This window comes from Xenopus tropicalis, chromosome 1, assembly GCF_000004195.4.
Source record: "Xenopus tropicalis strain Nigerian chromosome 1, UCB_Xtro_10.0, whole genome shotgun sequence".
NCBI classification, from domain to species: Eukaryota; Metazoa; Chordata; class Amphibia; order Anura; family Pipidae; genus Xenopus; species Xenopus tropicalis.
In genome coordinates, this window is record NC_030677.2 from 99,270,423 (window position 1) to 99,297,227 (window position 26,805).

General features: G+C 40.8%; 1 protein-coding gene across 1 annotated transcript; it reads left to right on the plus strand.

The window, feature by feature from the left end:
• The first annotated feature begins 4,476 nt into the window (after positions 1-4,476).
• Positions 4,477-25,828, plus strand: thop1 (thimet oligopeptidase 1). The gene is given in 13 exon segments (NM_001078941.1): positions 4,477-4,515; positions 6,041-6,241; positions 13,080-13,228; positions 14,167-14,274; positions 16,305-16,407; positions 18,069-18,229; positions 18,323-18,458; positions 22,101-22,467; positions 22,558-22,759; positions 22,833-23,019; positions 23,161-23,289; positions 23,819-23,955; positions 25,145-25,828. Coding segments are annotated over 13 exon segments (2,052 nt in total). The 5' UTR covers positions 4,477-4,502; the 3' UTR covers positions 25,304-25,828.
• Positions 25,829-26,805: the final 977 nt, after the last annotated feature.

The following is a 26,805-nucleotide window of genomic DNA, read 5'->3' on the forward strand; positions in this document are numbered from 1 at the left end:
CCATCACAGTCCCCCAACTTGAATATCATGGAAAGTCTATGGGAAGATTTGAAGCAGACTGTCCATGCCCAGCAGCCATCAAATGTAACTGAACTGGAGAGATTTTGGGTGGATGAATGGTCAAAAATACCGCCATCCAGAATCCAGACACTCATCAAAGGCTATAGGAGGTGTCTAGAGGCTGTTACATTTGCAAAAGGAGGCTCAACTAAGTAACATAGTAAGTTGGGTTGAAAAAAGACGTCCATCACGTTCAACCATAATGACTATATATAACCTGCCTAACTACTAGTTGATCCAGAGGAAGGCAAAAAACCCTATCTGAAGCCTCTCTAATTTGCTGCAGAGGGGAAAAAATTCCTTCCTGACTCCAAGATGGAAATCCGACCAGTCCCTGGATCAACTTGTACTAAGAGCTATCTCCCATAACCCTGTATTCCCTCACTTGCTAAGAATCCATCCAGCCCCTTCTTAAAGCTATATAATGTATCAGCCAGCACAACTGATTCGGGGAGGGAATTCCAGAACTTCACAGCTCTCACAGTAAAAAAACCTTTCCGAATATTTAAATGGAACCTCCCTTATTCTAAACGGAGTGGGTGGCCTTGTGTCCGTTGGAAGGACCTACTGGTCAATAAAACAGTAGATTAGCGCCTCTTCTTCTCCAGTGTAAACAGACCCAACTTGGCCAGTCTTTCTTCATAACTGAGACTTTCCATACACTTTACCAGCTTAGTTGCCCCTCTCTAATTCAGTAATGTTCCGTTTTAGCACTGGAGACCAAAACTGAACAGCATATTCTAGATGGGGCCTTACCAGTGCTCTGTAAAGGGGAAGAATAACCCCCTCCTCCCGTGAATCTATACCCCTTTTAATACAGCTCAAAACCTTGTTTGCCCTTGCAGCTGCTGCCTGGCATTGCTTGCTACAGCCAAGTTTATTATCTACAAGGACTCCAAGGTCCTTCTCCGTTATGGATTTGCCTAGTGCAGTCCCATTAAGGGTATAAGTGGCTTGCATATTTTTACATCCCAGGTGCATGACCTTACATTTATCCACATTAAATCTCATCTGCCACTTAGCTGCCCAGATTGCAATTTGGTCAAGATCCTGCTGCAGGGATGTCACATCCTGGATAGAATTGACTGGTCTGCAGAGTTTTGTGTCATCTGCAAACACTGATACATTGCTTGTAATACCCTCCCCCAAGTCATTTATGAACAAGTAAACAAAAGTGGACCCAGTACAGAACCCTGAGGGACCCCACTGAGAACCTTATTCCAAGTAGAGAATGTGCCATTAACAACCACCCTCTGTACCCGATCCTGTAGCCAGTTTTCTATCCATGTGCAAACTACTTCACTAAGACCAATAGACCTTAGTTTAGAAAGCAGTCGTTTGTGGGGAACGGTATCAAATGCTTTGGCAAAATCCAAATAGATTATATCTACTGCATCCCCACTGTCCAGCTTCTTACTTACCTCATCATAAAAAGCAATTAAATTGGTCTGACATGACCTGTCCTTCATAAAGCCATGCTGATTACTGCTCATAATGCCATTCTCCACTACATAATTTTGTATGTGATCCCTTAACAAGCCTTCAAATAACTTGCCCACCACGGATGTCAAACTTACAGGTCTATAATTGCCAGGCTGAGATCTTACTCCCTTTTTAAATATAGGAATGACATTCGCCTTCTTCCAATCCCTAGGTACCATACCTGATAAAAGGGAGTCTGAGAATATGAATATTGATGTAATATCTCTGTTGGGGTGCCCAAATTTATGCATCTGTCTAATTTTGCTAGTATGCGCATTTTCTGTTAATTCAATAAACTTTGTCACTGCTGAAATACTACTGTTTCCAAAAGGCATGTTATATATTAAAAGGAAGTTGCTACTTTAAAAGCTATAAATTTGGCAAAAAGACATCCCTTTCAGTGCTATCAGTACTGAGTAAATCACTGATCTTAAATTCTTTCCAAAGATTTTTTTCTTAGGTTGAGGTTTCATCATAGCTGGTGAATTAAGTTCAGTTAATACTAGCCTGATACCTGTGTCTGAACTGTGGTCCCTACAGCAAGGCAGACAGATCCTTGGGTGTGCTAAACCCACTAAATCCTCCTTTGTTCTTTGCTGCTCTGCTCTTTCTAAATAGCCCTGACTGAGTCACACTCCTAGAGCGTGCTATGACAGAGTCTAATCCAGCAACTAACTTCACCTCGTACACGGGGCCCTGTCCCCGACTTTACTTCAAATTATATGGCTTACTGGGACCTGTGTCTGCACCCAGGCTCAATGGAGGGATGCTTCAGGTAGCAGACCTGCAGCCAAAGAGGAAGCCACACCTCCTTGCTAGACACTATATGAGGCTGCAAGGGGTGTGGACAACCATATGGGCCAATAAAGGATAGGCATAACTATAAACTTTTACAAAGGCTTCTGCCCAGTAACAAGGGGTCTATGTGAAGAGGTAGGGATATCACTCCATAGGGCATTTAACCCTATGGGTCCCTTCAGATATATTACGGCAACCAGTGTGGCAGCTTCCACAAAGTAACATTTAGGACTAGTTCTGGTGGACAGCTGCATTCCCCTGTTTGTTGCATTGTGCTCTGCTTGTTGCATTGTTGCTGTACAAGCTGTGTGTGAGTAGAGCAATGCAGACAGACTGCAGAGGACAGCACAGACAGTGCAGACTGGACCTCTCTATCCCGGTGCTATCTCTGTCTATTAGCTCTTGCTCTTCTATTTACACTGTGCAAATTCTTTCTGAGAAACTCATGCTGGCAGCCCTATATAATTACACCACCCTGCTTACCTGTCGCAATAAATTTGGCTTCTGTCTTGGGCTCTTTCACCCGGTTGTTTCTGCCTGCATTTCCCTGTTGTGTATCGTTCATGTGTTTCAGGGCAGGTGAACGCTGAGAAAAAAAATACAGGCCTGTTTTTCCTATGAGATCTTACTAATTGTGGTGTTGGCAAGTGCTGGAGGTAGGTGGAACATGGAAATGCATTTATTAGAGCTCCCTATAGATCCTATCACTTCTCCGTCCAGTGTGAAATGAAGAGTGGGCGTGTCCTAACTGTCCCTGCCAGAAGCACAGTAGGAGGGGGAGAGCCAATCACAGCCCTGCAGTCACACAAGCACAGACAGGCTTCAGTTCCCTATCAGGTCAGCCTAGCTGCTGATTGGTTCCTATCCTACAGTGCAGTGTACGGAGGGCCGCCAGCTCTCCTGCACATCCAGAGAATTCAGCCAGCAGGAAGAGGAACTGATGGGTGGGGCTAATGGGATTTTTGTGGAATTTCTCAATAAATCAGTCAGAAACACAACTTTTTAAGCACAATCCTTCTATATCTAGAGGAGTATAATTCACTGGTACATTCATAATTTTTATAGGATATGTCTCCTTTAACTCTTTCCTATCACTATTGGTAATAAATACACAAGCAGAACTAGGAACAGGTAAAAAAAAAAAAAAAGTTAAAGGAGAACTAAAGTTTAAATCAAATCTGGTAAGCAATTTGAATCACTTGGGGGGTGCCTAACATTCTGGCATCCCCCAGTGATTCAGATCGCTTACCTGATACCCTGGGTTGGTTCTCCTGTTCACTAAACACGTCACCGGCCTAGGGTATTTCTACAGAAGATCCTTGGTGCCATCACCTTCGGATTCTTCTGTCTGTATTTTTTGTCCGTCTAGTGCATGCTTAGTAAAGGCGGCTTTTTTTTTACTTTAGTGCCCATGCACATGCCCACACCATGGAGAAAAGAAAAGAGAAGAAGGAAGATTACCTCAAATAGATTTTTCAGATATACCAGTGCAGTTTTCTGCAATCAGAAGCTTTGGCTTGGGGTATCAGGTAGGCTATTACACTCATTGGGTGGTGTTGCAAATGGCCCACTCATGCCAGGGTCCAATAGAAAAAATCCTGGTACTATGGCAGGCCTGACCAACATAGCATTACTTGTCAAGTCTGCATCCCATCTGTGTCCCTGTGCTCCTCCATGTAGTAAATTCAGGAGTAGTGAAGATAACTGTGCTGCAGACCGCAGGGTATGCTGTATGGTAGTTGCGCCAGTGGATGTGTTGTAATTACCAGTACATTAGAATGGCATTTTTAGTGATAGTAAAATAGCAAAGCTCTGGCTTGTAAGAGTGATATGTCACTTCCACATATAAAGGAGACATATACACATTTTACAAAACTAAGTTCGTACACAACACATGGGGGAAGAGAGGGCACTGGAAATCGCACCGGTCAATAATAGGAAGGATCTCACACATACAAAATGAGATAGAAATTAAACGACCTGTTAGTGTCACGTCAGGACTAAATTTGTAATAATAAGTAGCGCCGTATTAGCTTTAAGCTGAAGCCCCTCCCACAGCTGCTGTCTTTCAAAACGTGCGCCCTCCTCCCTCTTCCCACACTGCACTGCGCCGGACCCGGTACCAGCACTTCGAAACGGAATTGGAAGAGCAGAGAAATCACATGGCGCCTACAGGTAGCAGAATCTTTTGCCACAACAAACCCCCTTACACTTCTTTGGTGTTCTGGGCGGCTAAGTGCACTGGTACTAACCTAGTATATTCATATTATTTAATGTGGCACACGTATAGTGCTTGTCCTCTGTCAAACCGGCTGAAGATCCTCGCTGATGGGCAACAGGATGGGTAGTACATACCTTTACACAAACTGAGACGTGTACCCATACAGCAAAGCCAATAAAATCTTCCATCACTGGTCTTCTCTAGGTGCAAGCATTACATGTTGTGTGCACCAGAGAAGAGATGCCAATGTTTTTCAGGATAGTATAGAACTGCCCATGTTGTGGGAAAAGCTAATATCCAGAAAAATAAGAATTGTTGAAAGGTTATGTCATATAAAGTCAAATTTAGGCAACTAAGCTGCATGAATCTATACTGGTGGCAAACAATAATATTGGGTTTATTTGATGTTAGGCTTACAGTGATGCACCAAACCTTATTAGGAGAACCCCAAGCATTCTGGATTATAGATGCCATACCCATACCTGTAATCTAAACTGCATATCATGTCTTTAAAGCTCCCAGGTGATGCTTGAATGAGAGACACTAAACTCCAATGTGTTCTAGTGTGCAGCTGTACATATGTATATATGATAACTGTGTGTAGGGCTGGTTTGATATTGTGATGCACATTTGTTAACTTTCTGTATTGTGTGTGTTTATCCTGTCATAGTACTGAGAAAACCTAATGACTAGTAACCACTACAAAAAGTATCAAAATGGACACAACAAATGGACACAGCACTTACAGGACTTAAGAGAAAACAAAATCCTTTATTTAGGGCAAAACAATTGACATTTCGGTCCCAACACTTCTTGAGAAAGGTCTGGGTGTTGAGACCGAAATGTTGATTGTTTTGCATTAAATAAAGGATTTTTTTTTTGTCTTCTCTCCTTGAGTGCTGTGTCCATTTGTTGTGTGTGTGTGTGTATATATATGGGTTTATTTGACTGCCTGATTTAAGGGGACTTATCAGACAATAAAAATTGAAATTCAGTTTTCCCCAAAATGAAAAATTAGTGTTCGTTCTATGTCGTTTTATTTAAAATGACGCTCTGTGTTTATTAAGGAAAAAAAGCATGTATTTACAGTATATTCTCCCTTCTACTTGCACAGATCTGGCGGCCACTGGCTGTCGACTTGCAAACACTCAGCGACGCTCTGAGTTCTGGACAGCAGGAAAACATCATTTAGTGGGTTTTTTTCTTGGTAAAAAAAAATAGATGAAAGTACATTAGACAAAGTCTTATTCTTAATTGGCAAACAACTGACATTTTTGCTGATATTCCCCCATAATGTATCAGCAGTGGTAAGCTGGCAAAAGGGTGGTGTTCGACAAAGGAATTAACAATATGTTATTGTAGTATTGCTTCACTCAGCTGACTTGTTACTTGTTCTGTAGGTATTAACCACACCTATAACTTTTCCTTCAAATGGATATGTAATATCTAGATACACTGTAACACTGCCTTGCACTGCAGGTCACATGATGGAACCCCAGTTTAAGAATGATGAAAACCGTCTCAGGTGGGATCTGACTCCAGAACAGATTGAGATACTGACTGGTGAGGTCATTGAACAAACAAAAAGAGTTTATGACCAGGTTGGGAACCTAGACTTGAGCAGTGTCACCTATGAAAGCACACTAAAGGCCCTGGCTGATGTGGAAGTGGAATATTCAGGTATGTGGATGTGAGGAATCAAGCTTATCTAGTCTTTGCTTTAGATTTTAATTACATCTTTGCTGGGAAGTATAGTTTTCACCCTACCTATCTTTTTCATAGTATGTATATATTTACATACCATAGCGCAATGGCAGAACAGGAAAAACAAAACCATTTGATATTGAACTGGAAAATTTCAATGGGCACAATTTATGGGCACATATGAAAATAAAGTATCCTAAGCAAAATTAAATTAGCAGTTTAAGGGCTTGACGTAATAACAAGTAACTGGAAATATACAATGTTAAGTTTATTAAATGCTGTGTTTGTATTATCTTTGTGCATATCCAAATTGTAGTTTGGTGGTCATCATTTAATTGCTTTGGATAGGGCCTTGAAATCTTCTGTTTACATGCCCTGCAGTGTTCTCACATGGCTGCAGCTACTAGTGTCAGCAAAGTGCTTAGGAACCGGCTGTATTTACTAACCAAAGATAACCAAATCATTTTTGCTCACTCTGTACTGTATTGGGTTACTGTAGTGCTTTAGGGGAGGAACATGGGGATCTAAAATGCCACCGACTGTACTTTTTATTTATTATGTTGGGTTGAAAACCCCAACATACTGTTCTTCGACTTTAGCTTATTCTTCCGCTTCTTCTTCTTCTTCTTCTTCTTCTTCTTCTTCTTCTTCTTCTTCTTCTTCTTCTTCTTCTTCTTCTTTCTTCTTTCTTCTTTCTTCTTTCTTCTTTCTTCTTTCTTCTTTCTTCTTTCTTCTTTCTTCTTTCTTCTTTCTTCTTTCTTCTTTCTTCTTTCTTCTTTCTTCTTTCTTCTTTCTTCTTTCTTCTTCTTCTTCTTTCTTCTTCTTCTTTCTTCTTCTTCTTTCTTCTTTCTTCTTCTTCTTCTTCTTCGCGCCCCCATTTTCTAAACGCTACTCCTACAGTTTTAGGGGTACAATACCCAAACTCCCCACACATCTTCACCCTATAGTGGAGCAGGTTGCTTGTGCTTTTCTAAGCGATTGCGCCCCCCGTCTTTTTGTGGCGCCGCTCCGAACCCCCCAATTTTCCCATTGACTTTCACAGGGAAGATTTTCAAACTGCTGCCACACTTACAGCTTTGAAACTACACTCCCCAAACTTGAATAACATAATAATGGGGTCACTCCGAATGAAGCAGCAACATTTGTTGGATGACCCCAAAGTGGGAGGAGCCAACAACAGCAAATCAAATTTTAATAATTGACTTTAATGGGGAAATTGAAACTGCTGCCAATCTTACAGCTTTGAGGCTTCACTCCCCAAACTTGAATCACATAGTCATGGGCTCAGCCTGAATGAAAATAGGATGATTGTTGGATGCCCAAAAGTGGGAGGAGCTGTGAACAGCCAATCAGATTTTACCTATTGACTTGGCAGAAATCCAACCTGCTGCCATTCTCACAGTAATAACACCAGGGTCCCCAAACTTTGCAGAGTTAGGCACCAGGTAACTGTGGTTCAAGGTAAGAAAAAGTGGGCGGAGCCACCAACAGCCAATCAGAGTTTACCTATTGACTTTCAATGGGGAAATTAAATCTGCTGCCATTCCCACAGAATTAACCCCAGGGTCCCCAAACTTTTCACAGTTGGTCACTAGGGGATTGCAATTTTAGTTTTGAAAAGTGGGCGGAGCCACCAACAGTCAATCAAATTTCACCTATTGATTTTTATTGGTTTGATGCCAGATTTTCCAAACTTTGCACAGTCAGTCACTGGGTGACTACGCATTCAGGTTTTTTTTTTTCCAAACTGCAAAGTGGGAGGGGCCAACAACAGCCAATCATATTGTACCCATTGACTTTTATGGGGAAATTGAAACTGCTGCCAAACTTACAGCTTTGAGGCTACACTCCCCAAACTTGAATCACATAGTCATGGGCTCAGCCTGAATGAAAATAAGATGATTATTGGATGCCCAAAAGTTGGCGGAGCTGTGAACAGCCAATCAGATTTTACCTATTGACTTGGCAGAAATCCAACCTGCTGCCATTCTCACAGTAATAACACCAGGGTCCCCAAACTTTGCAGAGTTAGGCACCAGGTAACTGTGGTTCAAGGTAAGAAAAAGTGGGCGGAGCCACCAACAGCCAATCAGATTTTACCTATTGACTCTAAATGGGGAAATTCAACCTGCTGCCATTCTCACAGTATTAACACCAGGGTCCCCAAACTTTTCACAGTTGGTCACTAGAGGACTACAGTTTTAGTTTTGAAAAAGTGGGCGGGGCCACCAACAGCCAATCAGATTTCACCTATTGAATTTTATTGGTTTGATGCCAGAGTTCGCAAACTTTGCACAGTTAGTCACTGCGTGACTTTGTACTCAAGGTTAGAAAAAGTGGGCGGGGCCGCCAAAAGCCAATCACATTTCTTTCATTGTTTTCAGTGGGAAAATTTTAACTGCTGCCATTCTCACATGTTTAATTTCAGGGTCCCCAAACTTTGCACAGTTTGTCACTAGGTGACAATGTTCCAAGTTTAGAAATGTGGGTGGGGCCAACAACAACCAATTAGATTTCACCTATAGACTTCATATGTTTAAATTTAAACTGCGGCCATTCTTTAAATATTAATACTAAGGTCTCCAAACTTTGCAGAGCTAGTCACCTGGTAACTGCAGTTCAGAGTTAGGAAAAGTGGGTGGAGCCAACAACAGCCAATCAGATTTTAACTATTGCTCTTCAATGGGAAATTCAACCTGCTGCCATTCTCACAGTATTAACACCAGGGTCACTAGGGAACTGCATTTTTAGGTTTTAAAAAGTGGGTGGAGCCACGAACAGCCAATCAATGAAATCTAATGAGTGGAAATTGGTTTAAATTTAAACTGGTGCCATTATTTAAATATTAATTCCAGGGTTGTTAAAGTTTCCAGAGTTACTCACTGGGTATTTGCCATTCAAAGTTAGAAAAAAAGTGGGCGGAGCCACCAACAGCCAATAACATTTCACCTGTTTACTTTCAATGGTGAAGTGTAAAATGCTGTCAGCCTCACAATATTTATGCCTGAGTCCCCAAAATTTGCAAAGTTGGTCACTGGGGGACTGCAGTTCAAAAATAGGAAAAGTAGGTTGGGCCACTAACAGCCAATCAGATTTCATCCATTGAATTTTATTAGTTTAAATTTAAAATGCTGTCATTCTCAAACTATTTATGCCAGGGTGCCCACTGTTTGTCACTGGGTGACTTCGACTCAAGGTTAGAAAAAGTGGGCGGAGCCACCAACCACCAATCACAATTTACCTATTGACTTTTATTGGTTTAAATTTTAATTGCTGCCATTCTGTAACTAATAATCCTAGGGCCCCTAAACTTCGCAGAGTTAGTCACTGGGTAACTGCAGTTCCAGGTTAGAAAAAGGGGGTGGAGCCACCAACCGCCAATCAGATGTCGTTGACTTTCAGTGGGAAAATTTAAGTTGCTGCCATTCAGACACTATTAAAACCAGGGTCCCCAAACTTTGCACAGTGGTTTTTACTGTATAACTGTGGTCCAAGGTCAGAGAAAGTGGGCAGAGCCCATTCAGTGACTTCATGTTTTTCAACCCAACATGAAGTTTGTTCTCAAACTTCCCTTTCTAGTTTATTTTCTTATTTTGTGTTTTATTATCGTTTATTATCTATTATTGTAATGAACATACATCTTCACTGTCAGCCTTTTCTTTAAAGTAGTTGCCATTCTGTTTTGCCACTCTTCAAAAACTGACTAATACAATGTTATCTAATTAAAGGGATCAGCAAAGGAGGGCAACCAGAAATCAAACTGATATGGAGGCAAAATCTTTATTATTATGTTTCTATTGAGTATCTTCCAGACATTTGAATGACATCTTGCGGACTGTCATTTAAATCACTGCCTGGTAACTAGGGTAAAGGAGGGGGGGCCTTAACAACCAAATACAAAATGAAATTCCAATCTCAAGAGCTGTAGGAAAACAATAATAATGTAGAAAAAGGTTATGTTTCAAACAGGTACCGTTGTTTTTGTTAGGATGATTTTTCCCATAGAACTTTTTTCCTTTAATATATGCTCATTTTTGTAAAACAGTTTGCTCCGTGAATTATGGTAAAGCAGAAGTATAGGCTTTATAAACTAATCAGTGTGCACTGGACCTGACACATTACTTTACTTACATTATTTCAATATAACAGGATCTATTGACTTATTCTGTCAGCTAATTGATTTTGATCCATTGCATATTATCAATAATAATGTATTGATCTGTTTTGATTAAAGATAATCTGTACCTCTTCTTTGTATTGACCTTTTTCTCAATAAAAATGTTAAATTTTTTTTGGGGGGGTTTCCCCTCTCAAAAATTCTGCAGCATTATTAATCAAAGAGAGTGCAAGGGATTGTGAACTCAGCAGTTGTATAGATAGCTGAATGCCTAGAGAAGTCTGTTGTGTTTGTGGAATCATTCTAGAAGTGTGTCATGATGCAAGGGATTACTGGTTTTACTGTATGGAAAGGGCTATTATTCACTACCTCTGTGGTTTGGGAAGCTGCTGTTTTTATGACACCCTCAAGTAACCCCAGTCAGCTAAAAAATACATTAATGTGGTACATAGGGCATACCTTTTTAATTGTTTGGAAAGTTTTTGTTTAATTTCTTTTTTTTTTTCAAAGTTTAAGCATGCATTTTGAAAAGTCAGAATGCATTTTTACATGTCAGGTGTACTGTCAGATTAAGTGGGAGACACTTGTCTTGCAGTGATGCGCAGATTTTTTTTTTTTCCCTTGGCTGTACTAAAATTTTCTAGTTGTAGATGCTTTTCACTTCAGAGCAGTTAAGGTGTCCATGCACAGGCCCATAAAATCTTATTAGCCTGTGTAGAAGGCCTACTGACAGCCTAACAATAATCAGCAAGGTATTAGTTTGATTTTTCTCATTCGTCAAGGACAGCATGACCACATTGATGTATATCCCATCTGTTGGGCCTTTGTATGATCTGATCATTGGCAGCTTGTCCAACAATTGGATCAGCCTACTTTGGCCCAGTGTGTGGAAGGCCAACTCAAGCCCAGTTTGGCTCATTTAGCCAGTTTGACTAACTTTACTCTAGCTTATGGTTTTCATATGTTCCTGAACCAGTTAGATTTCTGACATTCAACTTATGGACTGCAAATTCTTTTACCCTAGATCAGTGCTGTCCAACTGGCGGCCCGCGACCCCCCTCTGTGTGGCCCCCCACCTGCCTGGCTGCTTTGATGGCTTACTCTTGTGTAAGCTTTAAATGGTATCAGTACTGAGATTAACTGCCCCCTGCATGGTTCTCACCTCAGATTCAGGCTGTAATCAGGCTGTATTGTTTAAATATGTAATCCCCTGTGTTGTTCACACCTTTTAATCTCTGCATTGTTCACCCCCTGCAGTGTTCACACCTCAGGCTCAGGCTGTAATCACCCCCATTGTTCCCCTGTTCACACCTCAGGAGCAGTAGAAACCCACAAATAAACCCTGCACACTACAAAAAGAACATATACTGAGGTGGTACTTCAATTAAAAAGTTTTTTAATATATATATAGTTATTGTGCAGACTGTAGGAGCAGTGCCAGCTTTGTGTCACTGTAGGCTGTGCCATACACACAGGCATCATAGGGCAAGCAGAGTATGGCACACACAGGCAGGGTAGGGAAGGCAGAGTATGGCACACACAGGCAGAGTATGGCACACACAGGCAGAGTATGGCACACACAGGCAGAGTATGGCACACACAGGCAGAGTATGGCACACACAGGCAGGGTATGGCACACACAGGCAGGGTATGGCACACACAGGCAGGGTATGGCACACACAGGCAGGGTATGGCACACACAGGCAGGGTATGGCACACACAGGCAGGGTATGGCACACACAGGCAGGGTAGGGCAGGCAGAGTATGGCACACACAGGCAGGGTATGGCACACACAGGCAGGGTATGGCACACACAGGCAGGGTATGGCACACACAGGCAGGGTATGGCACACACAGGCAGGGTATGGCACACACAGGCAGGGTATGGCACACACAGGCAGGGTATGGCACACACAGGCAGAGTATGGCACACACAGGCAGAGTATGGCACACACAGGCAGAGTATGGCACACACAGGCAGGGTATGGCACACACAGGCAGGGTATTGCACACACAGGCAGGGTATGGCACACACAGGCAGGGTATGGCACACACAGGCAGGGTATGGCACACACAGGCAGGGTAGGGCAGGCAGAGTATGGCACACACAGGCAGGGTAGGGCAGGCAGAGTATGGCACACACAGTGAAAGTATGGCACACACAGTGAAAGTATGGCACACACAGTGAAAGTATGGCACACACAGTGAAAGTATGGCACACACAGTGAAAGTATGGCACACACAGTGAAAGTATGGCACACACAGGCAGGGTAGGGCAGGCAGAGTATGGCACACACAGGCAGGGTAGGGCAGGCAGAGTATGGCACACACAGGCAGGGTAGGGCAGGCAGAGTATGGCACACACAGGCAGGGTAGGGCAGGCAGAGTATGGCACACACAGGCAGGGTAGGGCAGGCAGAGTATGGCAGGTTTTTGCTGTACTACAACAATTAATATGGGTATGGTCATGTGATAACATGGGTGTGGTTTCAAGTGGGTGCGGTTTCAAAAAGGGGAGTGGTCAAAACTGGCTTCCATTATTGGCCCTCCACCACGTAGGTCGGAAAAATTCCGGCCCTCGGTACAACAGAAGTTGGACAGCACTGCCCTAGATTATCTTAGGGGAGAAAGTGGGTTAACACCTTTTACTGTTACATTTACTATGCTTTTGTTATTTTGCTTTGTGTACTCTTTTAGTGAAGAGGAGCATGCTTGATTTTCCGCAGCATGTATCTCCCTCAAAAGAAATCCGCGCAGCAAGCACTGAGGCTGATAAGAAACTGTCAGAGTTTGATGTTGAAAAAAGCATGAGGGAGGATGTTTACAGAAGAATTGAACACTTGCAGGTAAGATGATTACTGTTAATTCAAAAAGCATTTTATTAAGTGCTTTGGAATAAGGTGGCCATACACATTCAGATTTTAGTCTTCTTCTGACGAACGTTCGGATATCGATCTTGCGTTTAAAATGCAATAATCTAAAACTAACACTCAGACTGAAATTGTAGGATAAATCCCTAAAAATAACAAATCGGAGGATGTTCTGAACATGAAATAATTAGCAGACAACAATCATAGGAAAGTGATATCCGGAAATGCATTGTAGGTCCCCCAAGGATATCTTCATATATACAATAGATGCCCAGATTTTATCGTTATCTAATAACATTTGCTAGCCTGTCTGACTAAACGACCTATTGCCATGGTACAAAAAATATCGGGACAATAATTCTGAGCCCACACATGGTCCGAAAATCGGACGGAACTTAGTTTTGTACAATTATTTCAATGTGTGTATGGCCAGCTATACAGAGAAAGATTAAGCACTGGCATACTAGTACTGTGGTCTGTTTAACTGTATTTATTTTTGACCTAAAAACAACAATAGTAATTCATTTTGAGCCAAAATACCTGGCAATTATGGGGAGAGGCCTGCAAGCAGGAAGCATTTGCCAGAACTGCCTGATTACCATTTTAATTTTAGGTGGGGCCCTGTTTGCCTCTTGGTTGTTTTTGTATGCAAATCTGTATGTTCAATGTATACACCCATTTATTAAAGCCCTGCGGAATATGTTGACTCTTTACGAATACATGTTAATAGTAATAAAAATAATAAGTTAAATATCACTCATTTATAACAATAAGGGGTCATAAAGAGTTACAATCTTTCTCCAGTCTAAAGGAAAGAGCACTTATGTTTTGTCTCTTAAATATATAAACTCATGTTATGACTGTTCTGTTAAAATTAACATATCCCCCCCCCCCCCCCAATGCTTTAATTATAGACTGTTATACCATGTGATACTCTACAACCGGAGGCAAAGCGATTTCTAGAAAGATTGATCAAAATGGGTCAGAGGAATGGACTGAATCTCCCTTCAGATACACAGCAGGTTTGCTGAATTATACAGTAACTAGCTATACTTTTATATAACAATGTCTTACATACTTTCTTTTTAGAACTCTGCTTATTCTGTGCATTTCCATTTTTCTCTTATGTATAATTAACAAGTAAGGAAGGTTGGGGAAAAATATCATGTTTGAAAAAATATTGTTATGAGCCAGAAACTTTTCAGTTTAGCCTCACAAAGAGAAAATGGTGTTTTCCTCACAAAGAGAAAATGGTGTTTCTTTCCCAACAAGAAGTAAAACCAAATGCAAGTTTTCCATAATTGCTTCCATGTCTTGATTTCCCAAAATCTTCACCATGTCATAGTTTTAAGATTTTCTGCCTAGCCTTGCCTTAATTTGGCATAACCTTAACAAGTGTTTGCTTGTTTTCCATGTATTGCATAAGTTTGCATTTCCCTTATAAGGGCTCTGGCACACGGGGGAGATTAGTCGCCCGCGATTAACTCCCTGTTCGCGGGCGACTAATCTCCCCGAGTTGCCTACCCCTGCCATCCCACCGGCGAACATGTAAGTCGCCGGCGGGATGGCAGACACGGCGGGGCGATTTCCGGAAATCGCCGAAAAAGCCTCGCGAGTCTTTTTCGGCGATTTGCGCGAAATCGCGCCGCCGCGTCTGCCATCCCACCGGCGACTTACATGTTCGCCGGTGGGATGGCAGGGGTAGGCAACTCGGGGAGATTAGTCGCCCGCGAACAGGGAGTTAATCGCGGGCGACTAATCTCCCCCGTGTGCCAGAGCCCTAAGTCTTGGATAGATTTTGTTATTTAGACTAGATATCAAGGTTTTGTGTTGGAACATTATATGGACTGTTCACCTTTGTACAACATTCACAAATCTAACAGTTTACATTAATAGAACAATCTTTGCCCTATACATAGTTAACAACAAACGTTCAGCCCCTATAAACACTACAGTTGCTTTTTGACTTCCTTATATGATGTCACGCATAGTATTGGCAGCAGACTTAAAGGAAAAGGAAAGTAATTTTGTCATTTTACAGGCAATAGATTCACCACATTAGTGACACCTAGAATGCTATATTTATTCTGCAGAAAGCTTTACCATACCCGAGTAAAGAGCCCTAGGATTTGTTTAAGATTACAGCTGCTGTTTTAGTTTGGTCTTCTTAGCTTCCTGCTTCAGCTTTAGCCGTTGGTAGCTCAGGTCACGCATTCCTAAGGGAGGGGGGAGTGAGTTTTATGAATTCTTTTAGGAGTGGGGAGCAGGAGAAGGGAGAAAGCTGCACAGGCTCTGGCCATGGGAATGAAGGATTTTTCTGAGAAAGGAAGTCTGATACCGAAGAACATGTTTACCAAAAAGGAGACAAGAAATCCTATGTTTCTTTAGCTAGAAGACTTTTTCTGTGAGTACTTATGGCTGTATTTACATATACATTTCTGATAAAGCTTACTTAAATTTTACCTTTCCTTCTCCTTTAACTCCTATTGGCTGTGTCTCCTGCCAGTCTGACATTGCTTCCTGTGGCTGTGACAGAGTGCTCCATTTTCAACATAACAGTATAGATTTGTGATATACTGAGTCTGTTTGCCCTATGCCATTGCAAGGTAGAAGTTAATCAATGACCTTTCAATTTATGTAACTGGCTAGAGTGCACAAGCAACCACTAAATCGGTCTAATAGGAAAGAAGTAAGAGCAAAGCCTGAACATTATGTAAGCATATAGGAAGTTCTCAGGGTGTCAAAAATGTGTGGATTCAAAATAGGCCACCCCCATCCCTTCAGAAAACTGATCAGACAGAAGAACAGGTATAAAAAGTAGCTTTTGCAGTGGCCTTTTTTTTTTTTTTTTCCTTTTATGGAAAATGGATTTTCTGACACACTGATAGCATTGTTAGTGGTTTAATAAGACATTGAAGGTGAACAACCCCTTTAACTGGCTATATCGATATATATATATATATATATATATTTCTATGTGTGGGGCATTTTATCTGTTGTCTTACTGTATACAGAAATTTACAAACCAAATGATGTGTAATTATCATTTCAGAAAATTAAATCCATTCAGAAAAAAATGAGTAATATCTCCATTGATTTTAACAAGAATTTAAATGAAGACATCACATTTCTTACCTTCTCAAGGGAAGAGCTTGGTAAGTTTCCTTGAAAAATAATATTTCAGTATGCCACTTTGATCAGAAGTAGCTGGTAACTTGCTCAGTACCTACAGTTTTTTGCAGGTGCCTGTTCTGCTCAAAGAAACCGTTAATATTTCAATGGTTATTGAATCCCACTGCAAGATGGGGTTCAATCCTATGTTTTAGCTGACATGCGAGAATCATCTCAGGGATTATACTTGAAATTAGTCATCGATACCTAGTCAGTGATACCTAACAGCATTCTTAAACAGTAGTTCTTAAACCATTTTTTGCTTGTGTTTTTTTTTTTTTATTAGTGCACACTGTTAAATGAGAACAAAAGGTATTTATGTAAGTTAGTACCCCTGAGAAGCCTTCCACCCTCCTGTTATGATTATGCCTGTCTGATGCTGTGCGAATCACGTTGATCTGCTACACATGGTAAAAAATTCAAACATTCCCTGTTGGTCATTTTGCACTGTAGGTACTCACTTTCTGTTTCTGCTTTGACCCTTGCCTACCAGACTCTGCTTCAGCCCTGCCAGTTCTGACCTGTTACCTGTATGTTGGACTTTGTGTTGCAATCACTCTTGTCCTTCTGAGCCTTGGACTTTATCCATACCTTGATGTGCCAGTGCCTACCTTTAGTTAAACATTCCTCTGTTTGCTTTTATGTTCTTCGTAAAAGCTACTTTCTTTTGTCCCACTCATGCTGGCTTGTTTCCAGCTAGCCTTCTACGTGGTCTCTACTTTAAATACTAAGAACAGTGGTCCACAAGACTCTGCTGTGGCTCCCTAATGGTTGTGTCAGCATGATTAGCCCACTGGCCGTGATACCACCTCCTGACCTGTACCTCCCAAGCACTGTCATGTTTACCTTACCTGTTACAAAAAAGCAGAGTAGCTTAATCTTTGATCAAGTGATTGCCAGCACAGAGCATGTACAGTTAAAGCCAGACCCAGCTCCGTTTCTATGCTATGCTCAGATGCTATGGAACAGACTTTTATGTAGTGTAAACCTCACTGCTACACTAGAACAAATAAAGCAAAAAAAAAAACCAGCACTATAGGGGGGAAGGGTACTGCAGTTGGGAAAGAGGGCCTCCAGGGCATGTATGTGTGTGTGTGTGTGTGTGTGTGTGTGTGTGTGTGTGTGTTTTAAAGGTTTTTATATATAAATATCTTTTACTCTCTTTAACTGTGTTTAATCTTTGCAGCAGAGCTACCAAATTTGTAATTTGTCTATCACTGTACACAAACAGGCACTTTTATAAAGATGTGTAAATTATTGGTGTGCAAAAGAAAGCACCATGCATCATTCTACACCCTTTAGAATTTGTATTTTAAAAAAACTGCCCAATGTGTAGGCTTAAAATAGTGTAAAAATGTTTTTCTAATCTTTAGCTTATCCTTTAAACTAATGGTTTACAATAAGGAATATTTATTAAGAGTGATGCTACAACTCGCCATGGTAATTTGTATAGAAAGAAGGTATAAATAAATATATATAATTTATCAATGGGCACAATGCTCTGGGAAAGGTGCATTCCAATGTATTATTGAGTTCATGTACTGGTTATTTATTTAAACTTTTAGACAAGTTTTTAGGCATCCTCAGTACAGTACATTTAGTTTAATGACCAAAAATTGAAATTTTGAAATGCCTTTTGTTGTAGGAGGTCTCCCCGATGATTTTCTTAATTCCCTGGAGAAGGCAGATGACGGGAAATTAAAAATTACACTAAAATATCCACATTATTTCCCCCTGATGAAAAAGTGTTTTATTCCGGATACTCGGCAGAAGGTGGAAACTGCTTTCAATTCCCGTTGCAAAGAGGTTGGTTTGGATATATTGTTACTCCTAAGATTAATATTAATCATAGTGACTTCATGTCCTTTTTCTCCTACCTCTCATCTTCTCTTTTCCCAGGAAAATAGCAGGATTCTTCAAGAGTTGGTGCAACTAAGGGAACAAAAAAGCAGTCTTCTTGGCTTTAAAACACATGCTGATTTTGCTGTAGAGATGAACATGGCAAAGAACAGCACGACTGTGGCAAGTTTTTTGGGTAGGCATTCATCATGTACATTTTATGAAGTAGACATATAAATATGCAGACTATGGGGGATTACTCACGTTGGTGAATCGCTGCCATGGGTGGCTTGGGAAATACTAAATAGATCCAATTAGTGAAGTAACTATAGGGGCACAATGGGGAACCCGCGACCTCCCCACCCAGTGAATGACCTGCTGTTTTCAGGAGTCCAGGAATCTGCAGTTACACCAATGGTTCTAACGTACAGAAATAAACTGGGAATAAATGAATTCAAAACACCACCAGTCTAAACCTTAAACCTTTCTGTATCAAGATTTTGTCCCTCCTACTGTCAGCCTTGTAATTGTGTTTTTACTTAGTTCTAGCAATTGAACAGCCTGGCTCTGGGAAGACATTATAGCCTAAAGGTTCTGGGTAAGCCTATGGTTTTTCTTTTGGATTTGGAGAGAGTGGCACGCTAATGGCTACACTTTCCTTTTTAGCCTCTTTGCCTCTGCTGATGTTCAGAAGTTGGATTCCCTGCATACTAAAAGGCAATCCTCTGGTGATCCTCAACCTGCAGATTCTGACTCAACCTCTTGCTCTTCCCCAGTTGGATGCTCTAGTAACACTAATTAAACATGCAGTAGTCCAATGTGTTTAGGAAGTGTCTTCTTCTTTGACACATCTAAAAGAACAAGGGAATCCTCAATGGGAAAATTGTATAAACCAGGTGAAGATCAGTCGGACCTGTGTAAAGAAGTGGCAATGTTATCTGAGGAAGAGTCTGGTCTGGATGCAGCAGCAGCAGCTGATTTAATTAAGGCAACAAGAAAAGTTTTGAGTCTGAAGGAGAAGTTGCCTAAGGCAGATACGTTTTTTTCCACAATGAAAAAAAGTCTGATACTTTTCCAGTGCACAAATTTATTAAAGAAATGATTACTGCGGAATGGAAGAAGACTGAAAAGAGAGTGGTAGTACAGGGAAAATTCTCTAAGAAGTACTTAGTGGACAGGGCTCACACTTAAGTGGTTGGTTAATCCCCTTAAAGTCAATGCAGCCTATAAGTCTACTTTCCCAGTTGATGACATGACTAGGTTAAAAAACCAAGTTGAGAAGCGTTTGGAATTTTTACCTGAAGAAAGCTGTTGTGGTGGCTGGGGCTGCCTGTTGGGCATCTACAGCCCTGAGTTAAACTTCCAGGTCTTTGAAGGTGTGGATTAGTGCCATGGATGAAGCAGTTGCATCTAACATTAAGAGGTCTAATTTGTGTCAGCTTCCCTTTGTAGGGGAAATGTTGTTTAGAGAGAAGTTAGACTCCATTTTTTAGAAGGCTTCAGGAGACACGTGTTTTCTTTCCACAGGAAAAAAGTTTTAATGGTCAAGGATGAGTCTCTAAGTAATAGATCTTTTTGTGGCTCAGGACAGTATAAGCCAAGTAGGCCATATGGGAGACCATTTGGGAATTTCTCCAAAGAAGGGATCCTCATTTGCATCTTCTCTTGAGAAAGGGTGCAAAGGAGTTTTGCCAGCTCAGGCTTGTGGGTTGGGTAGGAGTGCATCTGGCATTCTTCCATGAAGTTTGGGCCAGAGAAATTAAGGATATGTGGGTTCTGCAAATCATTCAAGAAGGTTTTCATTTGGAGTTTGTCAGGATTCCCTCATGCAATGTGTTTTGGGTTTCTTCCGTTCCAGATTCCAGAAGCCATTAAAAATATATCAAGAATATGTAGATCAACTATTGGAGATAGGGGCAGTTTCTAGAACCAGTTTCTTGATGCAGACGATTCAAGATGTAATCTCTAACTTTAATTGTGACAGCAACTCATCCTCAGGCTTGTGAAACTGGACCTATAGGATGCTTACTTTCATGTGCCAGTTTACAGCCCTCACAGGAAGTACCTTCATCTTGTTTTCCAAGATAAACTCTTCCAATAGCCTAGAGTTAAAGGCAATGAAAATGACCCTTGTAGCCTTTGCAGAGAGGGTTGCCCACAGATGGGTAAAGGTGGGCTCAGACAATGCCATTGTAGTGGCCTATCTGCACAAACAAGGAGGAACCAGGAGTGTTCGCCTCCTCAAGGACTTGTCATCTGTCATGGATTTGGAAGTTGAGAGGTGAAGGCAGGTTTCAGTTCTGAGCTGTTACTAAAATCAAGGAAAACTTCCTCTAATACTGTTATGTCTTTCTGATTTTGCAAAGTGCGTTTTGATCCTAGAACTCCTTCCTCTTTTGCTGTATTGGGATTCCTCTTTGAGGGCTTTCCAGAAGAAACTCAGTATTAGCACCTTAAGTGGTCAAGTTTCAGAATTATCAGCTTTAACTGAGAAAGCTTGGGCAGAAGATGGATATGTTATTTAATTCTTTCACACCCTAAAAGAGTTTGCCCTCCAGTTTGCTTTCCCTGTGGGGTTTGTCTTTGCTGCTAAGAAAATGTATCTCTTCTCTGTTTGAGCCCATTGAGGATTCTTTGGATTGGCATGCAACACTGAAAGTTTTGTTTCTGGTGGCCATCACTTCCTCTTGCGGAGTTGGTGAGATCTAGTCGTTTTCTGCGAGAGAGCCTTTGTCTGTTTTCTCAGAAAAAAAGTTGTTCTACAAAACCCGCTTTCAATTTCTTGCCACAGGTTATGTCACAGTTTCACCTTGATTTGCAAGTCACTTTACCTTCTTTTTACCAAATCCTAAGACTGAGCAGAAGCAGAGATGGCATACCTTGGATTTAGTGTGGGCTGATTCTCATTGCTTGGCCCATACAGAGCCCTGGAGAATTTCTGATAGATTATTTCTCATCCTGAGAGGTCCTAGGTAGGGGTATGCTCCTTCGAAAGCTACGATCAGTTGCTGGATAATTTGTTGGATACTGTAAAAATGTCGTCCAATTTTGACCATACTGCCTGACCATCAGCAAATGAGGAAGCCTCTTCAGTTACTGCAGTTTAGGCTATTAGCCCGAATAAATGTAACGCTAGAATCTGGCCAACTGGCCATCCAGGTGTATGATCATTTTATACCCTGACCAAGGTGAGCCAGTGTATTTAAACAGTGTTGCAATAAACAAAAAATGATTTTGTGTTAAAATATTACAGTGGGCAACATTTTAAAGATATCCTTCATCCAAAAACTGAGGTTTGCATAATGAAAGATTTAATTCTAAGCAACTTTGCCATACTTTCAATTGTAAGAACAAAGCCAATGACAGAAGACAGAAGACATTTCCCCTTTTTATCAGCTTGTTAGCAACATTATTGTTTTAGTAGAGGATACTTATATGCACGCCAAGAAACTGTGTTACCGTAGCTTTAAGTATAGGCTGCAAAGCCCCTCTGCATTTTGGTGTGTATGTACCCAGGGGTACTACATCGGACTAGGTACAGATACACACACAAAGGATTTCATTGCCAAATGCATTTTTATGCTGAAACCTGCTCCATATGTGTGCCAACGGTTTGTGCTGGCCGGGAAACTGCCCCTTGTGGCACTAGCCTAAAGGGCATAGCAAAATTGTCCCCCCCCCCCCCCCTAGATTTATGTTACAAACAAGTAGTATTACAGACATAAATTTGTAATTTAAAAAAATGAAAGAATTGGTAAAGGGTTTTGAATGCTTTTGCAAGGCACTTTATAAATAGAAAATAGGTGTACTTTATTCACAGTATATTATGTTTTTACAGAGGAATTATCTAAAAAATTAAAGCCGCTGGGTGAGAAGGAAAGGTCTATAATACTACAACTTAAGAAGAAAGAGTGTGAAAAACGTGGGCTGGATTTTGATAACCAGATCAATGCCTGGGATATGCGGTATTATATGAACCAAGTTGAGGAGACTACATACAGTGTGGATCAGAATTTCCTAAAGGAATTTTTTCCAATGGAGGTAGTTACCACTGGCCTCCTGGGCATATATCAAGAGTTGCTGGGTTTGACCTTTGACTTGGAGAAGGGTGCTGCTGTTTGGCATGAAGATGTGTCTTTGTTCTCCGTAAGAGATGACACAACAGGACAACTCATAGGAAAGTTCTATTTGGACTTACATCCACGGTGAGGCATTCTTGACTTTTGTTAGAAAACACAATCTATGTGAGAACAGAAATCAAATGACAACGTTTTTTGGTCTTTATTTTTCCATAGGGAAGGGAAATATTCACATGCCGCATGCTTTGGGCTCCAGCCTGGATGTTTACTGGCAGATGGCACCAGGCAGATCTCTGTCGCTGCTATGGTTGCCAACTTTACTAAGCCTACACAAGATGCCCCCTCTCTTCTACAACATGATGAAGTAGAGACATATTTCCATGAGTTCGGACATGTTATGCACCAGTTATGTGCTCAGGTAAGTGCCCTTGCCATTTTTAGTATTAGAAGTATGTTTCTTATATTTCAACAATGTTTTGTCTGGGTCACAGACAGACTTTGTGCTGTTCAGTGGAACAAATGTGGAGAGAGATTTTGTGGAAGCTCCTTCTCAGATGCTGGAAAACTGGGTTTGGGAAAGGAAATCTTTGGAACGCATGTCACAGCATTACAAAACTGGTAAACCAATTCCCGAAGAGACATTGGAGAAGCTTATAAAATCCCGGCTAGCAAACACGGGTAAGAAGCAGTCTCGTCTGTAGTTTCAAGTATTCCATTTACACATGGTGTGAGAGTACATGACTCTGCATGACGAGCAATTATAAATACACAATGCACATAAGTTATTTTATTTGTCATTGGGCTTTTAAATTCTTTTAGGTCTCCTAAACCTTCGGCAGATCGTTCTTGCAAAGATAGACCAGGTGCTGCACACACAGATTGGTGTAGATCCTGTTCAAGAATATAGCAAGTTATCCAGTGAGATACTTGGAGTCCCAGCTACATCTGGTAAGAGGCTTATTTCTTTGTTTTTATAAAATGCAACACAAATTATATGTACTAAAAAGGCAACAATTTTACCTCCATTGCCCTCTGTTTCTCTGTGGTCATGTTTTTTTTGGGGGCTAAAAATTATAGTAAAGAGATCCTGAGCCGGAGCATTGCTCTGACACTTTCTGCAGGCATTAAAGGATGTACTTTGCCGTGCACTGCAAAAACAATGAATATTATCAGGTGTGTGTGACTGACTGTGTATATACAAACAGTGCATGGCAAGGTACATCTTTTAATGTATGCAGATGTTAAGGTGTTTTTTCAAAAACACACAAAGTTCACTATAAGCTACATTTTTAACATAAACACTATAAAATGTTTACATTTTATGTTTGTTTTTTTACATTTAAACATTTTTATGTCCTTGATAAGACTGGAGATAAGGGGCTTTGTTTGCCCTTTAAAGTCAAGTAAAGTATGTGTATAATTAGCGCATGCCTACTGGGCCTTGCTATGTCCATAAATTGTTTCTTTTCTTTCCCAGGTACGAATATGCCAGCCACCTTTGGGCATCTGGCGGGAGGATATGATGCTCAGTATTATGGTTACCTGTGGAGTGAGGTTTATTCTATGGATATGTTTTACACACGCTTTAAACAGGAAGGAATCCTCAGCAAAAAGGTACACTTTCTAAATTATAACGGCAGAATTTAAAATTTGTAATATTATAGAAACTGGAGATTTAAAGGGGACCTGTCACCCAGACATGAAAAGCTGTTTACTATAAGTCCTTCACAAATGAATCGGGAAACAAATAATTTTTTCTGTTTAAACATCCATACCTGTTATAAAGGTATTTGAAAATCTCAGCTGTCAGTCTTATATTGCCTGCCCAGCCTCTCTGCCTTAAGGTCCGCATACACTATAAGATCCGCTCGTTGGCGATGTCGCCAAGCGAGCGGATCTTTACCCGATATCCACACCTACGGGTGGGCGATATCGGGTAGGAAGTTGCTTTAAAAAAAAATAATCAGGCCAAACGATCGGATTACATTTGCGGCCATGGGCAGTCAGTTCGGGGACCGCATCAACGAGCCGATGCGGTCCCTGATCCGACCGGATTTTCTAACCTGGCCGATCGATATCTGGCCAATTTCAGGCCAGATATCGGTCGGCCAGGCCGCTCGTTTCTGCCCATACACGGGCCGATTAGCTGCCGAATCGGTCCAAGGGACCGATATCGGCAGCTTCTTTCGGCCCGTGTATGGGGGCCTTTAGGCAAACAGGTGGAGTAGGCAATTACTTTTACTTTCCATTCTGTATTTCCTAGATGTCACTTAACTCCTCACATTCCCCTTTTTTTTTCTCAATGTCTATAATTACGTATTATGCACATGGGCATCAGGCCCCATTGTGATGCAAAGCTGGTCTTAACAGCGTTTACAAAATAACACCTGCCTGCTTGCTGAGATTGTGAATTCCAAGACTCAAGAAATCAAGATTTAAAAAATGTATATAGTGTTTGTAAAGTTTTTGCTTGACAAACGCAATACAAAGGTGTTTAGCATTTTTAAGTCCTAAAAAATAAATACAGTGACTGCAAACTCTTATCCAGTCTGGGAGTCCCAAAAACGTATTTTATATTGCTGTATTAAAATGCATAAAAGTATGTTACATCTATTTTAAAACCTATAGAAGCACCACCTGCAGTTTTTTCATAGTCTGTCTCTAAAAGGGATGTTGTATTTTTAACACTGTATAAAGAACTCTACTAAACTCTACTCTACTTAAATGTTATTGGCATTTCCAATTTCATGCATTGATATATAGCACCTGAGAAAACATTTTTTTTTTTTTTTACATTTTGTAGGTTGGTGCAGACTACAGGAACTGTATTCTGAAGCCAGGGGGATCACTGGATGCCACTGAAATGCTAAGGAACTTCCTAGGTCGTGACCCAAAGCAGGATGCATTTCTCCAAAGTAAAGGACTGGATAATTTTAATACTCCTGCACCTCATGCTAGCTGATCAACTAAAATATAGCACTATCTGCAATGACTTGAAAGTAGATAAAAGACCGGGGTCATGGAACCAATTTCTCAACATATTTTAACACTACATGGTCAGGGTTTGCCTGACAGTTTTGATAACAAATACAAAACAATCTTGTTTTTTAGTTAAACTGCATACATTGTCCAGCTTTAGCACTTGGAATCTTTGTAATTGTATGGCCTGGTTGCTGAGCATTTGGTTCTGTGCAATATGGTTCTCTGTCCATCATGATATTGGCCAAAGATTTGGTTAAGTGGGGATTTTGAATAACAAGTCAGGCCAACTTGTTGATTCCCCAGTATGCAAAAAGAAAGACCTAGTTCCATTTAGATAATGTTGTAACACCATCAAAGGGAATTAAAATGTTTACACTATATTTGGTAATGTGCATATAAGAATGCTAAATGCTCCAGACATAGCAATTTGCTGGATTATAATTCTTTCTTCCATGGTGTTTCCCTGCTCTATCAATATAATTACCATTAAACAGTTATTTCATGATTGTCTTTCTATTTTTTTTTTAGCCAGTCCAAAAAGCAAGCAAGGATAATATAAGGTTTTAAAAAGGGCATATAGGCACCTAAGGTAATGGGTAAAAAAAACACATTTTGTGTTTCGGGTACCCATTATTATAGCAAGAGGGACTTCCATAAACCACTTGGACTTGAATCCTTCATTCTCCCTAACAGTCCTGTATAGATCCTGTACAGTCTCACACACATTTAATGTTGTACACATTTAGGGGGAGATTTATCAATCCACGAACACTCCGAATGCGTTTTTTTTTTTGTAATGATCGTTATTTTTGCGACAATTTTGACACCCTCGCAACTTTTTCGTATCTTGCGTGAAATTTTCGTCGCCGTCTACGAAAGTTTCGGATTCATTCAAGCTTCAGTATCATGACTTTCCTTGGGCCAGGTTGGAGTTGCAGAGTGCCATTGATTCCTATGGGAGGCTTCCAAAATCATGCACAGAAGGATCAAAGTCGGAAAGGTTTTCCCGCCATTTAAGATTGTTCAATACGAAAAAGTTGCGACGGCGGCGAAAATTTGCGCAAGATACGAAAAAGTTGCGATCTTCAGAAATTATCATATCCAACCGAATTTTTCCCATTCAGGATTTGAACTCGTGTTTTAATGAATCGGCCCCTTAGTGTTAGGAGCCAGAAGACTGAACCAAGATTTTGATGAAATACAGCTTTCTCTTCAAAGACATGAAAGAGAAAATTGGTTTCAGATTGTAGCAAATGTATTTTTCATAATCTCAATTTCAGCTGATCACCAAAGAGGCAAATAGGTATAACAGCCAAGGATACAGGTATGGGATACCTTATCCGGAAACCCATTATCCAGAAAGCCCTTAATTACGAAAAGCCTGTCTCCCATAGACTCCATTTTAATCAAATAATTCAGATTTATAAAACTGATTTCTTTTTTCTCTGTAATAATAAAACAGTACCTTGTACTTGATCCCAA